We start from the raw sequence: 18,524 nt of genomic DNA on the forward strand, positions 1-18,524 counted from the left end.
ATTTGAACTGAGAGCATTCTGCACTGAATCCAAGGGGACTAACCACTTGGCCACTGAGGAATGTTGAATAAGGTAGGTAAAGTAAAGGAGATGTGATCTTGAGATGGCCATTCATGCTTTCATCAACTCTAGACTTGAGTACTGTTGTGCACTTTATGCTGGTACTAACCAGATGCCTCTTGGATGCCTCCAGTTTGTGCACAATACTGCTGCTTGTCTGTTAACAAACACTTCCAGACTTGAAGCATATTACGCCTGTATTTTATATTACTACACTCCACTGGCTTCCAGATTATTTTAGGATTGATTTTAAGATTTGACTTTTGTTTTTAAAGCTATTTTTAAAGCTATTAATGGCCTTGCACCATCCTATTTGTCTGAAATGTTAACTCTCTGCACTTACAATAGGACATTAAAGGCATCTTGTCAACTTTACTTACATGTTCTGAGGTCAAAATGTAAACTCTGGGGCAATCATGCTTTTGCGTTTGTTGGCCCCAGATTGTGGAATAGGTTTCCTCCTGATTTTCACACTATTTCTGACCACTTTTTAAATCAATGCTCAAGAGTTATTTATTTAAAGTGGCTTTTTAAACGTAGTGGTGCTATGACATGTTTTGTTTTTATGTGCCTCTTTAACTCTATTGTATGTTTGTTTTATATTTGTGAATTCTTGATCTTTGATTTTCCTGTAAAGCACTTTGGACACCATCTGGCTGCTATAAATATATGTTGATTGATTGATAGTGAGTTTTCCTTATCAGTTCCTCATCTCATATACTATTTAAGTGTCGAAATGAATTTTAAGATTTTTTTTCTTCTCTGCATATAACCAACACTGAGCACCACTCCAATCCAGGAGGTGGCGACAATTCACAACTAAGTTGGTTTCCCAACCACCATGAAATACAAGACAGAAAAAGACGCAGAAGAAGAGGACGACGAAGAAGAAATAATTTTTTCGAGAAAATATATAAAAAAAAATCTGATTTCAGTTCTAGTTCTGCTTTTCAAATCTGGTGTGTTTTACTAACATTGGTCAGACGTCGCCATTCCTTAGATCCCACTTTGAACATTTGGAATTGTGAAAGGCGGCGGGCAGCTGTTTGACTGCGGCTCCATGGCGGCAGGGAGGGAAGCCACGCAGAGCGCCGGCGTGGACGTGGTGAGTCATGTTCCTTTTTATTCTGGTTGTGTTCGAAAATGATAAGTACCGTGCGCGTGTATGAGACCAAATCTTATAGGAGCATTACGTGTTTGTGGTTAGCTTTTTGAAGAATGTTCAAAAGTGATTTCATGATAGAACAGCGCTGTTGTTTACGTCCCACTCTCCCGCGCATGCGCACAGACTGGTAGGCAGAAAAGTCCAGGCCTCAATCAGTTGAGTCAAGAAAACATGGGAAGATGACTTGACAGTTTGCCAACTCTTGATCCCGAACATCGACAGTGATATTGCGAGAAATTAAAATTTGGAGCTATTGACTTTTTGGAGGCGTACAATTATTTTATCAGCTGTCACGTGAGGGAACGCCGGGCATCAACGTCTGCTTTCTCTGGTCTGGTCCCGTCTTTGTGGTCCGAGTGCAGTGCAGCAGCAGAACGTGCCCTGAAGTTGAGGGACTTTTTAAAGTAGACCTGCATTGAAATAAATGTGGTCAGATCTCAGAAAGAAATAGCTGATATGTATTTATAAGACCCTTATGAATGCAGTAAAGTAAATCTGCAAGCCCAAATTTGTAATTCAGCGGAGAAATCTTAGTTTAAAAATGACAAATTTGCAGCTAAAATTTAGCCCTCCGCGAAAACAGTTTGTACATCCGGGTCATTTCCATGACGTCGGGGAGAATACGGAGCACTCGCGCTAGGGTTATAACAAATCTCAAATTTATTAACCTGGGGTTATAAATGATGAACTTTTACCTAAAACTCACAAAAATGACTATGGTTTTGCCAGACCTTGAAAAAACCTCCCGCACCTAAGACAGTTTCATATTTCACATTAAAACACCTCGCGGCTCAATCACTCCTTATTATAACATGTCAGTTTTACATACAATATACATGAGGAATACATGAAAATGAGTACATATCGCATTTGTCGTGTTTTTAATAGTGTTTCAGATTTGTGTATTAGTGTTAATAAATTTGCTGATAAGATATTTGTCTATTTTGCAAGTAAAACAAACCTCCTCCATCAACCTTACAGCTCTCTCAGCTACTATGAGTAGAGAAGCATTTCACAGCTTTGGGACACTTAAGTTTGGATATTGATGACAGCAGGACTTCATAATCTGTGTCTGAATAGTGTTGGTTAGAAAACCAGGCCCGCGACCATGTAGTTGCAATGAAATCGCAAGTTACCCTCATCTGTTCTCACCACTTTGCAAGAAGGAAAAATGCAATAAGTGCTAAAATTCCTCGTGAGTTCCACCTGGCCCTGTGAAGTGATGGCAGCTTGTGCCATTTGATGTGAGGCCATTTTTCCTCCATTTTGTCAAACTTGTATGCTTCACACAGCTCAAAAAGGAATTTAAAATCATGTCTCCAGCCAAAGTTCTCATATTCTGGTATCACTTCTGTGCCCATGTGTGCATTTTGCAAATCATCATACTGTTCCAAAATCTCATCAATAAACGCTGTTTTGAAACAAGGTTCGGTCAGATCGGCACACAGAAATGATCACACAGACTACATTTTGCTAGAACAAACAGGCGTATATTTATTCCCCACAAAAGCAGTTACATCAAACACAAGTGGTTGCAGCGCATAAAATATCTCTTTCTCTCTTACCGTGACGCCTTTAAGGTGGAGAGCCAACACCTTCGGCAGAGTGCGCTTGTCAACCGGCTGGGCGTTCTCACGTAACCCGCAGCAGACTCTATCGGAGCATGGCTCTGCCCCCTCTTTTCTAGTGTGTGCGCGAAGGGAGGGTGAGTGGCCATCTCAAACTCCCTGGCGCACATAATTCCTTTAATCAACAGGCATCTGAAAGTTATTTCCTCTTGCAAAAACATAATGACCCCAGCTCTTCACTCCCAGTTCAGAATGACCCCAGCATGCTTCACTCCCAGTCGTTAGTGGCTACAAAAACAAATTCGTGCAATTAGTGTAATAATAAGTACATCATTAGGGTTACTTTAAGACAGGGGCAAAACAACATAATCTTTTCTCCACACAAACGCGTAGTTAATGTTAGGTGACCGTATAGGAAAAAAGAAGTCCAACACATGTCGCAGAACAAGATCAAGAATGTGGTGCTGGCAGCCGATGTATTGAGGTTCATCGAATCCCTTGTGTCGAAATGTTCTCTGAAGCCTGGCTACAACACAATTTTTGTGATCAGTATTGACTGCTGTTGTGTCAGAGATGATCATCTGAATACTGTTTCATGCATTGTACTCATCAAGCAGGTCATATCTTGGTATATAGATGTCTGCAGTGGTTCTACTGTGACAAGCCAAAATGCCAAGTTGTAATGTTCTTCTGTCATTTTTCAAGTACACAACTTGGTACTCCTTATTGTCAGTTTTCTTACCATAAGAAAATGCAAACAAAATTTCTCTTCAGAGATCAGTTCCATGAGGCGGTTCTTAACTTTTTCAGCATCTCTGATTGTTCGACGCCAGACAACAGACTGTGATGGTGTTGGGACACTAACTCCATCTTCAGCCAGACTTTGAAGCACCTGTGATGCTTTTCTGGTTGACAAAGAGTGTTTAGACACCAGTTTGGCAGCAGACTTTGTTGAGTGGCATGTTCATGTTTATCTATAAATGGACTGCATTCATATTGATTTATTCTGCCTAACAGAAACCTGGTTACAGCAGGATGAATATGTTAGTTTAAATGAGTCAACACCCCCGAGTCACACTAACTGTCAGAATGCTCGTAGCACGGGCCGGGGCGGAGGATTAGCAGCAATCTTCCATTCCAGCTTATTAATTAATCAAAAACCCAGACAGAGCTTTAATTGATTTGAAAGCTTGTCTCTTAGTCTTGTCCATCCAAATTGGAAGTCCCAAAAACCAGTTTTATTTGTTATTATCTATCGTCCACCTGGTCGTTACTGTGAGTTTCTCTGTGAATTTTCAGACCTTTTGTCTGACTTAGTGCTTAGCTCAGATAAGATAATTATAGTGGGCGATTTTAACATCCACACAGATGCTGAGAATGACAGCCTCAACACTGCATTTAATCTATTATTAGACTCTATTGGCTTTGCTCAAAAAGTAAATGAGTCCACCCACCACTTTAATCATATCTTAGATCTTGTTCTGACTTATGGTATGGAAATAGAAGACTTAACAGTATTCCCTGAAAACTCCCTTCTGTCTGATCATTTCTTAATAACATTTACATTTACTCTGATGGACTACCCAGCAGTGGGGAATAAGTTTCATTACACTAGAAGTCTTTCAGAAAGCGCTGTAACTAGGTTTAAGGATATGATTCCTTCTTTATGTTCTCTAATGCCATATACCAACACAGTGCAGAGTAGCTACCTAAACTCTGTAAGTGAGGTAGAGTATCTCGTCAATAGTTTTACATCCTCATTGAAGACAACTTTGGATGCTGTAGCTCCTCTGAAAAAGAGAACTTTAAATCAGAAGTGTCTGACTCCGTGGTATAACTCACAAACTCGTAGCTTAAAGCAGATAACCCATAAGTTGGAGAGGAAATGGCGTCTCACTAATTTAGAAGATCTTCACTTAGCCTGGAAAAAGAGTCTGTTGCTCTATAAAAAAGCCCTCCGTAAAGCTAGGACATCTTTCTACTCATCACTAATTGAAGAAAATAAGAACAACCCCAGGTTTCTTTTCAGCACTGTAGCCAGGCTGACAAAGAGTCAGAGCTCTATTGAGCTGAATATTCCATTAACTTTAACTAGTAATGACTTCATGACTTCCTTTGCTAACAAAATTTTAACTATTAGAGAAAAAATTACTCATAACCATCCCAAAGACGTATCGTTATCTTTGGCTGCTTTCAGTGATGCCGGTATTTGGTTAGACTCTTTCTCTCCGATTGTTCTGTCTGAGTTATTTTCATTAGTTACTTCATCCAAACCATCAACATGTTTATTAGACCCCATTCCTACCAGGCTGCTCAAGGAAGCCCTACCATTATTTAATGCTTCGATCTTAAATATGATCAATCTATCTTTGTTAGTTGGCTATGTACCACAGGCTTTTAAGGTGGCAGTAATTAAACCATTACTTAAAAAGCCATCACTTGACCCAGCTATCTTAGCTAATTATAGGCCAATCTCCAACCTTCCTTTTCTCTCAAAAATTCTTGAAAGGGTAGTTGTAAAACAGCTAACTGATCATCTGCAGAGGAATGGTCTATTTGAAGAGTTTCAGTCAGGTTTTAGAATTCATCATAGTGCAGAAACAGCATTGGTGAAGGTTGCAAATGATCTTCTTATGGCCTCGGACAGTGGACTCATCTCTGTGCTTGTTCTGTTAGACCTCAGTGCTGCTTTTGATACTGTTGACCATAAAATTTTATTACAGAGATTAGAGCATGCCATAGGTATTAAAGGCACTGCGCTGCGGTGGTTTGAATCATATTTGTCTAATAGATTACAATTTGTTCATGTAAATGGGGAATCTTCTTCACAGACTAAAGTTAATTATGGAGTTCCACAAGGTTCTGTGCTAGGACCAATTTTATTCACTTTATACATGCTTCCCTTAGGCAGTATTATTAGACGGTATTGCTTAAATTTTCATTGTTACGTAGATGATACCCAGCTTTATCTATCCATGAAGCCAGAGGACACACACCAATTAGCTAAACTGCAGGATTGTCTTACAGACATAAAGACATGGATGACCTCTAATTTCCTGCTTTTAAACTCAGATAAATCTGAAGTTATTGTACTTGGCCCCACAAATCTTAGAAACATGGTGTCTAACCAGATCCTTACTCTGGATGGCATTACCCTGACCTCTAGTAATACTGTGAGAAATCTTGGAGTCATTTTTGATCAGGATATGTCATTCAAAGCGCATATTAAACAAATATGTAGGACTGCTTTTTTGCATTTACGCAATATCTCTAAAATCAGAAAGGTCTTGTCTCAGAGTGATGCTGAAAAACTAATTCATGCATTTATTTCCTCTAGGCTGGACTATTGTAATTCATTATTATCAGGTTGTCCTAAAAGTTCCCTAAAAAGCCTTCAGTTAATTCAAAATGCTGCAGCTAGAGTACTGACGGGGACTAGAAGGAGAGAGCATATCTCACCCATATTGGCCTCTCTTCATTGGCTTCCTGTTAATTCTAGAATAGAATTTAAAATTCTTCTTCTTACTTATAAGGTTTTGAATAATCAGGTCCCATCTTATCTTAGGGACCTCGTAGTACCATATCACCCCAATAGAGCGCTTCGCTCTCAGACTGCAGGCTTACTTGTAGTTCCTAGGGTTTGTAAGAGTAGAATGGGAGGCAGAGCCTTCAGCTTTCAGGCTCCTCTCCTGTGGAACCAGCTCCCAATTCAGATCAGGGAGACAGACACCCTCTCTACTTTTAAGATTAGGCTTAAAACTTTCCTTTTTGCTAAAGCTTATAGTTAGGGCTGGATCAGGTGACCCTAAACCATCCCTTAGTTATGCTGCTATAGACGTAGACTGCTGGGGGGTTCCCATGATGCACTGTTTCTTTCTCTTTTTGCTCTGTATGCACCACTCTGCATTTAATCATTAGTGATCGATCTCTGCTCCCCTCCACAGCATGTCTTTTTCCTGGTTCTCTCCCTCAGCCCCAACCAGTCCCAGCAGAAGACTGCCCCTCCCTGAGCCTGGTTCTGCTGGAGGTTTCTTCCTGTTAAAAGGGAGTTTTTCCTTCCCACTGTAGCCAAGTGCTTGCTCACAGGGGGTCGTTTTGACCGTTGGGGTTTTACATAATTATTGTATGGCCTTGCCTTACAATATAAAGCGCCTTGGGGCAACTGTTTGTTGTGATTTGGCGCTGTATAAAAAAATTGATTGATTGATTGATATAAATGGTAAATGGACTGCATTTATATAGCGCTTTTCCATCTGCATCAGACACTCAAAGCACTTTACAATTATGCCTCACATTCACCCCAATGTCAGGGTGCTGCCATACAAGGCACTCACTACACACCGGGAGCAATAGGGGATTAAAGGCCTTGCCCAAGGGCCCTTAGTGATTTTCCAGTCAGGTGGGGATTTTAAACCATGATCTTCTGGACTCAAGCCTTAACCACCTTAACCTTAACACCTTAAGCCTTAACCACTAGACCATCACCTCCCCCATCATCTATGTTACCTTTATTTTTTATTTCTTTTAATTATTGTTTAATAATATATTTTAGCAATATTGTATATATTTTCTTGTTATTTCTTGATACTTGTTAATTCTTTTCTTGTTACGTTATTTTTAAATAGTATTGTGTAAACTCGTGTATTTTTAAAAGTGATGTGGTGCTAGGTGCGGCAGGTTTTTTTCATGATCCAATGAAATAAACTTCAAAAAAGTGATCTATGGGTAAAAGTTCATCAAATGCAACATCAGGAAAATGAAAGTTTTGAAAAAATGTTTGTAGTCATAACCCTAACTCGCACCTTCAGTCTGATCTCGCATTGAAATTGATTTTATCTGTTAGTAATATTACTGTTATACACATCCTGGTTTCAACATCCAAAAGTAAGCAGCAATGAATGTGAGATACAGCTCTGCATGCTCAGATCAGCGGTGACATCGACAGCGGGCGACGTTCTTTCCCGATGCCTCGCTCTCTGCCTCCGATGCGCTTACTGAGTCTGCAGGCTCGGTAAACGCCGCAGCGGGCCACTCACACCACCCCCCTGTATGCTGTGCAGCCAGCACCACCTCCCTGTCTACTGAATGGAGGTGCAGCCAACTTGGCACAAGTCCAGAGACTACGCTCGCTGTTTTAATGCGAAGCGGCCGGTGACAGCTGTTGCTCGCAAGGACAGACTTCTTGTGGCAAAATCCGCAGCGCCGCACATCTCGGTAATCGGAGCCGCAGAGCTCCATGGCCGCTGAGAGAGGTTTATATCTTTTTTTTTTTATATTTATAATTTTTTCAAATAATACAAGAAAACACACAAACAAACAAACAAGGCTCAGATGCGTGACAGTTACAAATGATTACAGATTCACAATGTCAAAATGATGTAGAAATGGACCCCAGATTCTAAAAAAGATGTCCATCGAACTAAGACGGAGTTTCACCATTTGAATTATGGTCATCTTTTCACTGACCCAAAGCTGAAATGAAGGAGGAACAGGAACCTTACACCTGTCACACACTGGAGAAACCGAGGGATAGATTCTGTGCAGTTTGGCTTTTGAGTAATGTAAGTGGTGAACAATTTTGAACTGGATTAATTGGTGCCTGCTGTTCAAAGAACAAGTAGGAATGTTAGACAGACATGCGCTCCACCTGGAATCAGACAACTCTATACCCAGTTCACCACACCAGGTATCCCTGATTTTTCCAGTTAGTGCAACATTGATCGTCAAGGTCATCAAGCAGGTGCACAATTTTTGTAATCAAGTGTTTGGAGTCAGAAGGGCTATTAAAAATGTCAAAAAAAAAAATGCTCGAATGGGAAATTTTTTACATTTTCAAATTTTGTTTGGGCATAATGCCGGACCTGCAGGTACCGAAAAAATTGTGAATTGGACAAAGTATACTTTTGTTTCAATTGATCAAATGATGCAAATTTACTGTCAATGTATAAATCTTTGATAGACACCAAGCCCCTCTGTCTCCAAACACAAAAAGACTTGTCATGCCAAGGAGGCATAAAACCATGATTAAAACATATAGAAACCTGTACTGATGTTTCTGGTAATGACAAAAAGCTCCTAATTTGGTTTAAAATTCTTATTGACTGCCTTAAGGGAAAAGATAGACTCTTATGAAACTCTGAATTCTCAAACTTTGAAAATAGCATAGCTGGCAGAGAGGAATTGTTCACACAGTTGGCTTCCATTTTAACCCACACTGGTGTTGTTGGGGTCTGAGTATCTTGCAGGCCCTATCGCCAAAAAAATCAATGCTCTAACATTAGCAGCCCAGTAGTAGCGTTTAAACACCGGGAGGCCCAGTCCCCCCTCCGTTCTAGGTTTCTGTAAATGTATTTTTGAGATCCTGGCATTTCTGCCATTCCAGATATAAGATAAGGTAATTGAGTCTAACTCTTTAAAGAAGGCAGCAGTAAGGTAGATTGGGAGATTCTGGCATAAATATAAAAATCTAGGAAGAGAGACCATTTTTATGGAGTTTATACACCCCACCATAGACAGAGGTAGAAGTTTCCAGCATTCAGTATTCTGCTTTAAGCCTGATATAAATTAAATAAAATTCAGTTTAAATATCAGCTTTGGGTCCTTAGGTATAAACAGGCCTAAGTAAGTGAAATAGTTGTCAATTAGTTTGAATGGAACCCCTTGCAGAAAACCTGGCGAATACGCCTTGGAAAGAGGCATAAACTCACTTTTGGACCAGTTGATCATGTAGCCCGATATTTTACCAAAAGATGTTATTAAATTGAGTACAACCGGAATAGAGTCCTCAGAATTACGCAAATACAGAATTACGTCATCGGCGTACAAGCTGATGCGCGTTTCTATGTCTCTGATCTGAAGTCCCTTCACTTGTGGGTGGGTTCTTATTGTTTCAGCTAGCGGTTCCAGAGCAGTCGCGAAGAGAGCCGGTGACAGCGAACAGCCCTGTTGTACTGAGCGCTGCAAAGAAAACGGGAACGAACGGTCTCCATTTGTCAGTACAGAACACATTGGTTTTGCATAAATCAGTTTCACCCAGGAAATTTGTCATTTTTAAACAAAGATTTCTCTGTTGAATGACAGATCTGGGCTTGCAGATTTACTTTACTACATTCAGAAGGATCTTATGTGTAAATATGTCATTTTTTGGTCCAAAGATCTGACTGCATTTATTTCAGTGCAGGTCTACTTTAAACGTAGTAAAAAAGACACTACTGCACAGTTGTGCGCATCTGTGCGTCAGGCTGCAGTTCACCTGTACTGACAGTCATTAAATGTGCAGTTCTGTTTATGCACCCAAAGTTGAAAAAATGATGGAGGAAAAACAACTAGTGTGGAGCCAAAGGTTTCTCTGTGACCAACAAAAAAGCCAACACAATAAGGTGGCCACTTTAATTATATACACCAGCACGTTGATTACATTCTCACAGTCGGACATCCGGGAACTTCCGAGCCGGAAGTGAGCAACCATCTTTGTTTTGGGGGATTCAAGTGACTTTGGTAACATCAAAAGCAGCACAACAATGCCCAAAAGTTGTTATGTTCCGGGTTGTACAGCCAACAAAGAGAGTTATCCCGAACGGCAGTTCTATATAATACCATCTGAGAAATGCAGCCGTTAGAAATGGCTTACTGCAATCGACGGGGCCATTGTAAACACAGATGGGAGTATCAACAAAAAGGAAAGGGGAGTCCCAAGTCTGTTCACTGCTATGTGTGTTCTGTCCATTTCATCACTGGTAAGTACTTTTTGTATTAATATTTATGAATTGAGGTTGTCGTCAGGATTTGTACACATTTTTCAACAGTTTTAAAATTCTAACAAAGTGCCAGCTACAGAAACGAAGCTGGGCGACAGTTAAAACGATGTCTCCGAAAGTCAGTGTAAGTCCAGATTTCTTGTTTCGTTTTGGCTTCGGTGTCCTTCGTTAGTTCCATGTGACCAGGGCTTAAATGATATTATTCTAATCCAGTTACATTTTTTTCCACAAATCTGATTGGTTAAGTATGTGAGATTCAGACTGTATAATATTGGGGTAAGAGTGGCAAGATATTCGACCATTTCACATTTCAATGTATTACTCCGCGCCCTGACTGGTGTTCTGACAAGATGTCATTCCTGTTGAATGTCATTTCTGTCCTCCATGCAACTTCGCATGCGCAGTGTAGTCGGGACGCAGAACTGTCAATTTACGTGATGAGATGCACAATTTGACAGAACGCCGGCTGAGCGTGCTGCTTGGTGTTAGTACTGTTCGCTGAGAGCGAGAGAGTCACGTACCGCAGCCGCCGAAATGGGTGAATTTAAGCTACAATATGAAAGTATTGATGTGGATTCTGATACAGAATTACTGTTTCACATTTGATGGATTTTCATGTTTGATGGATTACTCCGCACCCTGACCGCTGTTGGAATGATGCAGCCTCTGCTTGACCGCTGCCGAAATAGGTCAGTTTAAGCTACCATACGAAAGTATTTGATATGGATTCTGATACAGCATTACTGTGGCAACAATGCTCCCTCGGCTTGATGGTAAGCCTCGCCGGCCAAATTACCTACAGAAAAATAAACCGTGCAACCGATGGACTTAGCCACTTTAAAGCTCTATTTGCGACCGTATAGCCAGCATAAATGTCCGTAAATCATCAGATTTCATCATATTTCCTAAATATATTCTTATATATAAAAAAGAATACTCATGTGGTCTCTTGATCATGTATGTTTAGACGTCTTTGTAATCGCTCTCTGGTCATTGTCTGCGATAATCTTATACAGGCATTTTCGGATTCCTGTCAACTCCAGCTTCTTTCAGTATCTATTCAGTACCTCAGGTGGCAAATTCTCTTTGTACTGATATGACATTATATTAAAAACAAACTTGGAAGTAGAGAGACAACGCACTTTGCAGACGTGCTCATATTTCCCCCAAACAAAGATGGCATCTTGAAATTACGTCACGTGTGACGTCAGTCCAACTGTGACAGTACACCTGTGTAGATCACATGACTTCCCAAAAGAAAAAAATAAAACCCCTAAACACAATACAAGATTCACAAATCACAATCAACCCATCCATAGCAATTTGAGAACGTGTGTGTGTGTGTGTATGTATGTATGTATGTGTATATACCAAACTCCTGGACAGTCACCTCTGGGCTTCTTCTTGCTTGCTTTATTTCTTCCACGATTTACAGTCATTTTGACACCTGTGAGTCCAACTTTTCACTTTGTGTTCTTCCGTTGTGTGTAAAATCACTCTTTAGCATGCTCGCGTTCTGTATCAGTGCTCATCTTTAGCAATATTAAACTGTTTGATTTCAGCCCCATAATAACTTCAGTCACAGCTTATCACTTAAATGGAGCTGCACAAAGGAAACCAAAGGAAACAAGAAAAAAAAAGAGAAAATGTGTTCGAACACAGGGTGAGCTCAAACCACATGTGTCACTCAGAGAGCAAAAATTAAGAGGTTATTTAATCAACAGCTGCCTCCTCATTTAAAAATCACTGGAGACACATACAAGGCAACCCGAATTAAAAGAGAAATGCTGCTTTTAACAACCTGGATGTTATATGGCTGGGGGGGCCTGGCTGCCGGTTTGTTTCTGTCTTTTGGTTTTCCTCCCAGGTGGCGTGCGTTTGGGACTGAGTGGCTGTGTTGCTGAGGCTGTCAGGACCTCACCCTGATCACCTGCGACTCGTCAGGACTCACAGCTGTGGTGCATCTGGATGGATTGGAACATGTTGGCATTTAACACTGGAGTGCACAGTGTGTATTTGCCAGAGACTCGACCTTGTGACCAGACGGGTGAGATCGTCGTCTCGGGAGCCATCTCATCAGCAGCGGATGCTGAGAACGTCCAGGTTTGATGCACAGTCTGTGAAAGAGGAGGGGGTGAGGTTTCACGCTCGTCAGCACACTTCCTGAGGTACGTTAGATTTTGTGACTAACAGTTATACAGTCAGTAAATGTGGTGTCCCTCACACCTTATTGTATTGAGCTGTTTGTTAGTCATGTATCAGCTTCCACTGCAGTGGAGTTTTGTGAACTGGATGTTCCATGCCTGCAGGTTGGGAAGCTGATCAGTAATCAAGCCAGGAAGTGTTTGCTGTTTGTACACCTTTAAGTGTTCTGTGTGTAGAGTGTGGACTCACATAATGGTTCCTTCTTTCACAGACTCGGTTGTTGCGGCCACCTGGGGGGTGTCGGCGGGGTCCTTGGGTCCGAAACAGCTTCTGGCTCCGGACCGTTAGCGCTGCTGGGAGCGCACCACGCCAGGCCGCACCTTTTGTTATTATATTATCACTGTTATGCATTAAATTCAGTTAGCCTTTGTACCGTGCTCTGCTTATTTCATACTTGGTCCTTCAAACGCTGGTCGGTTCTCCGAGCTGCGTCCGACACATAACAGTAGTCTCTGGCCAAACATCACGGACCCAGCGGTAGCAGAGACGGTAACGCGCCGGGAAGGCGGCAGCAGACGTTCAGTGGTTATCCGGATCAGTTGCGGGGCTCTCCGCCCGGAAGGTGCGTGTTTGAGAACCCATTACTGGATATTGATTTGTGCTCTCTTGCAGCCGTGTTCCTGTGTTGTGCCTTATCCGTGGGTCGTGGTGGAGTGTGACTGGCGACGGCGTCGCATCACGCTCCGACCGGATAAGAGGTGTAAACGGGAGCTGCAAGAGTGCGTTTGTAATGGGTTCACGCGCACGGCGGAGCTCTGTTAGCACGGGTCGCTGGGCTTCCTGTGTTACAGTCGTAGCCCCGTTTCCCCGGATAAAGGTAACTACTGCGTCTGTTGTTTCAGCTCCGGCGTTATTTAGTTGAGCACATTTTGGTTGTGTGTTGCACTCAGCTGCGCACATACAAGCAGCTCGTTTGTTTTTTCTGTCGCCAAAGGGGTTTTTTCATTTTTAGCACTCTGGCTCCCCCTTGTGGTGACTGAATCACGTTACCGTCAAGCTCTTGAGTAGGAACAGGTGTGTTCCATTTGGTTGAGCTTGACGGTATAACTCACTGATTTGTTTTGTGTTAGTTCATTTTGTGTGGGTGTTGTTTGAGTTGGTTTTTGTGTGGGATTTTTATTTTTTGTTTTCCACTATTTGTCTGGGGTTGTGACCCTGCAGCCTGTCTGAAAACGGGCAAAAAAAGACACGAAAAAAAAAAAAAAAAGAAAAAAAAGGGGACCCAAACAACTGTGTGTTGGTCTGTTTGTTTTTCCTTTTATTTTTTTTTTTGTTTCACTTCCCCAGGGTTAGATGGAACGGTCCCCTGGGGGGTGATGGGGTGGTACTTGGGTTGTTTTTTCTCTTTTTGTTTTTTGTTATGCCCTCTCTTCTCCTCTGACTCCAGCCGGGTGTGCCGTGGTGTCGGCATTGCTGGAGCGGTGCAGTTGGGTTGTGCTGGGCGTTTCCCAGGTAGCCTCTGCACCCGGGAGGGGAGGGGGGGGTTTGGGGTATCTTTTTGTTTCCCCCCCCCCAGTTTCCGCCCTCAGGGTTTGACTGTGGTGTCCTCTGGGGGGGAAAGGGCTGTAGGCCCATCTAGCCATGGATGGCCGGGGCTAGGTCCATTGGTCATGAGGGGAGGCGTCTCCTGGGGTTGACGAGTGGTCCTCTGGGAGGCGCTAGTAGTCCCCGTGGGTGACGTTGGATCCCAGAGGGACCTCAGTCGTGGTTATTACTCCTGGAGCTGGCGGGAGGCCCTCTGGGGGGTGTTGGTCCCTACATGTCGTTTGGGGGGGAGGAGGGGGGGGGGGGTGTTGTAGCATTTTTGTTTGTGAGCTCAAGTTTGGGTTTTTCTTTTCTCCCCTTCCCTGGGGTTTGATGGAACGGTCCTCTGGGGGGGGGGGGGGGGGTGTTTTAGTATTTTTGTTTGTAGGCTTGGGTTTGGGTTGTTTTTCCTTTCTCCCCTTCCCTGGGGTTTGATGGGACGGTCCCCTGGGGAGGGGGGGGGTGTTTTGGTTGGTTGTGTTTTGTTTTATGACCAATTACACATGTTTGGATAAAGGCTGACCGCACAGGTGTAGGAACTCCTGGCCACACCTGTGCTAAGAGACTGTCAGAAACAAGGGCAAAGATGCAGCCAGTTCAACCAGTCTGTTGGAGGATGAACGCGGACACGGTTTCCAGCCATGGTCCCTGGAGGGGGGTGTTTCTCCTGGGCCAGGTGTGTGTGGTCGCCGGGAGGCTTCCCGTGAGGGTGGGGTACTGTTATATGGCTGGGGGGGCCTGGCTGCCGGTTTGTTTCTGTCTTTTGGTTTTCCTCCCAGGTGGCGTGCGTTTGGGACTGAGTGGCTGTGTTGCTGAGGCTGTCAGGACCTCACCCTGATCACCTGCGACTCGTCAGGACTCACAGCTGTGGTGCATCTGGATGGATTGGAACATGTTGGCATTTAAGACTGGAGTGCACAGTGTGTATTTGCCAGAGACTCGACCTTGTGACCAGACGGGTGAGATCGTCGTCTCTGGAGCCATCTCATCAGCAGCGGATGCTGAGAACGTCCAGGTTTGATGCACAGTCTGTAAAGAGGAGGGGGTGAGGTTTCACGCTCGTCAGCACACTTCCTGAGGTACGTTAGATTTTGTGACTAACAGTTATACAGTCAGTAAATGTGGTGTCCCTCACACCTTATTGTATTGAGCTGTTTGTTAGTCATGTATCAGCTTCCACTGCAGTGGAGTTTTGTGAACTGGATGTTCCATGCCTGCAGGTTGGGAAGCTGATCAGTAATCAAGCCAGGAAGTGTTTGCTGTTTGTACACCTTTAAGTGTTCTGTGTGTAGAGTGTGGACTCACATAATGGTTCCTTCTTTCACAGACTCGGTTGTTGCGGCCACCTGGGGGGTGTCGGCGGGGTCCTTGGGTCCGAAACAGCTTCTGGCTCCGGACCGTTAGCGCTGCTGGGAGCGCACCACGCCAGGCCGCACCTTTTGTTATTATATTATCACTGTTATGTATTAAATTCAGTTAGCCTTTGTACCGTGCTCTGCTTATTTCATACTGGGTCCTTCAAACGCTGGTCGGTTCTCCGAGCTGCGTCCGACACATAACACTGGACCTCATTTCTGAATTCTGACATAAAATATGGTCATTTACTTACCAGTATAACTTTGGTGTCATTATTAGGCCATGGTTCAAATGTGTTCAGTTCAAATCTGAGGCAAACATTTTTCTTCTACTAAGGTGGATTAGAACTTTTTGTGGTACACAGCACCAACTACTGGACAGGAGGAACCTAGCAGTCAGTGTGACTCACTGATTTCAAAATGCAGCTCTTTTCAACCAGACGTAAGTGACATGTCAATCATCTGTGTCCAATCAGATTTCAGGGGAGTCCAGTGGAACCCTGGCCTCCTCTATAGTTCCACCCGTGCCAGGAAGTGTTCAACATTTGACATTTCCTGTTTCACCGTGGACTCAAAATTTGGTACTTCCTGTTTCAGTATGAACTTGCCACTGAGTTCCCATGAGATTTCATGGGATCCCGTTTGTCAATCCGGGAAGTGCCGATCCAGGAAGTGTTTGACATTTCCTGGTTCACTGTGGACTCAAAAATTTGGCACTTACTGTTTGGGACTCCCTTTACCATGAGTGAGCTTTGCACCGCTCTGTGGCACGTCACTCGTATAATATCTCTGATTTTTGGGGGGGGGCGACAATTACATCTGTTGCTTCTCAGGCTAGTATGATCAAAATTTTATGAATGGGTCAGGGGTCTGCAACCTTTACTGTCAAAAGAGCCATTTTTGTCCCCTCTTCCACAAATGAAATACTTCTAGAACCACAAAACATATTTGATCCTGACATTTTTTTGACTTCTGAGTATTCTATCCATTATTCTGGCGATTAATTGAATAATCAGATAAAAAGTACTTCTACCTTTTTAAACATCATCAGTAGTCCAGGGCTCTCCCAACTAAGCAGTGGCACAATGTCGTTGCACCGAAGTCTTGACATTTTGCTGAAATGATGAGGGATGTGGCTTTCTGTTTTGTTCTTTAACCATTTTTAAGTTTTTTTTTTTTTTAATAGGTTGGTGGACTGGGTCCCTGCGTGATTGATTGATTGATTGATTTATTTTAAATCCCTCTTTCTCTGTGATTCAGCTGGAGGTTGAACATGTAAACCTCGCAGTCAGTTTTTTTATTTTATTTTTTTTTATTTTATTTGTTACAGTGTTTGTGAAGCGTTGTGTGTTGCTAAAAAAAAGGGAAAATGAAAAAGTGAAACCCTCAATGCAAGTCTGAGCAAAACACAGAACTTTCTTCTGTGTTTTGAACTGTGAGTGAACTTTTGCTGAGTGGATCTTCTTTCAGAACCGGTTTGTCAGTGTGGCCAGAGACGGCGCTGTGACTCGGGCAGGGAGAGAAGGCAGAGACAGCAGCCGGCTGCCGGGCGAATAGTCACTCCCCATGGAGAGGGGACCGTGTGTTTTTTTTAAACTAGACGAACACACTGCTTCGCTTTAAATGTGCAGAAAGTCTATTTCAGATGATCAGCGTGGACTGTCATTCTCTTAAAAGCCAATTTTTTTTTTTACTCTGTGTCACGTTGGAAAGCGGTAGCCTTTTGGCGCTAAGTTGATTAACGTTTACACGGCATATGTGCATGTTCTAGTCTTCTTTTTTTTTCTGGGGGCATGACAGCGCCACACACAGGCCTGGCATATGTACCACAACATTAAACAATGCTTCGAGGCACAAAATTTGCATCAAACATTTTTTGAAATCAAATCATTCGAGTTACTCGACTAATCATTTCAGCCGTAGACCAGAATGTATTAAACTAAAATATTTCATGTTTTGTGTGGTCACCTTTATTTTATTTGTTAATGTGCACCCATTCCTACATTTTAAGGCCTGCAGCATTTTCAAAGAAAAAAAAAAAAGGTTGAGACAGGGCAGTTTATTCTAAATATAAGAAATAATAATTTTTGTAGCCCGTTTACTTGAGAAATGCCAGGGGATGAATACATGAACATCTTCAACTCACTGAATTTTTCTGAGACTTTATTTACATCAATCATTCAGAGAAAAAAAAAACTGTGATATTTTATGGTAAATCTGTGTCATGCTGGAAGGAAACAAGTGAAGGAAGCCATGAGACACAACTCTGGAAGAATTTTTGGCTTCTGTGGATGTGAGTGGAGAAACTGGGAATAGCGCAGCATTTTTATTTTTGTCTTCATTTTACATATCATTCCAACTTTTTGTGATTTATGGTTGTTTCTGCCATAACTGCTATAAATAAAAGTGTTAACATTTTATTTTTTAAAACTTTGTTGAAAGAATGTAAACGGCAAACTCTTATAAAGAAGGAAAAAATTAATGAACATGTGCAGGCAAACTTTGATATAAACTGAACAGAACAACGCCGGCTGATTTGACTCCCCGTGTTTTTGAAAATAAGAATAAAATAAGAGGTAATTTACTTTGAACTAAATAAACTCAACCTGCTAACCTCCATTAGCACCATTAGCATTTCTCATTCTCCACTAGCCTCACCAGTGGAAGTGAATGGCACAACTTTGGCTAAAGTTAACTGGTTCGTCTATTTCATAGGCTGTTTCAGAAGCGGGTCTGATGGAGATGAGAAAAACGAAATGCTGCTCTGGCTGTGACATAGGAGGAAGTCCTATGTCACATAACATAACATAACTTTGAATGTTCAAACCAAACAAAACCTTTAGGAGAACCACTGCACAGTCCCCAAAAATATGATTTAACCCTCTGGGGT

The 18,524-nt window shown here is 42.4% G+C and overlaps 1 protein-coding gene across 2 annotated transcripts in view; it reads left to right on the plus strand.

The window, feature by feature from the left end:
• The first annotated feature begins 929 nt into the window (after positions 1-929).
• b3gntl1 (UDP-GlcNAc:betaGal beta-1,3-N-acetylglucosaminyltransferase-like 1) overlaps positions 930-18,524 on the plus strand; it is a 265,373-nt gene continuing 247,778 nt past the window's right edge. The window contains exon 1 of one of the 2 annotated variants that reach the window (XM_034189061.1): positions 930-1,165. In XM_034189061.1, the coding sequence (XP_034044952.1) occupies positions 1,121-1,165 (45 nt within the window). In that variant the 5' untranslated portion in view covers positions 930-1,120. The remainder of the gene's footprint in view (positions 1,166-18,524) is intronic. The other variant, XM_034189062.1, reaches the window with a different exon arrangement.

The sequence above is a fragment of the Thalassophryne amazonica genome, chromosome 15, assembly GCF_902500255.1.
Source record: "Thalassophryne amazonica chromosome 15, fThaAma1.1, whole genome shotgun sequence".
In the NCBI taxonomy this organism is placed as follows: domain Eukaryota; kingdom Metazoa; phylum Chordata; class Actinopteri; order Batrachoidiformes; family Batrachoididae; genus Thalassophryne; species Thalassophryne amazonica.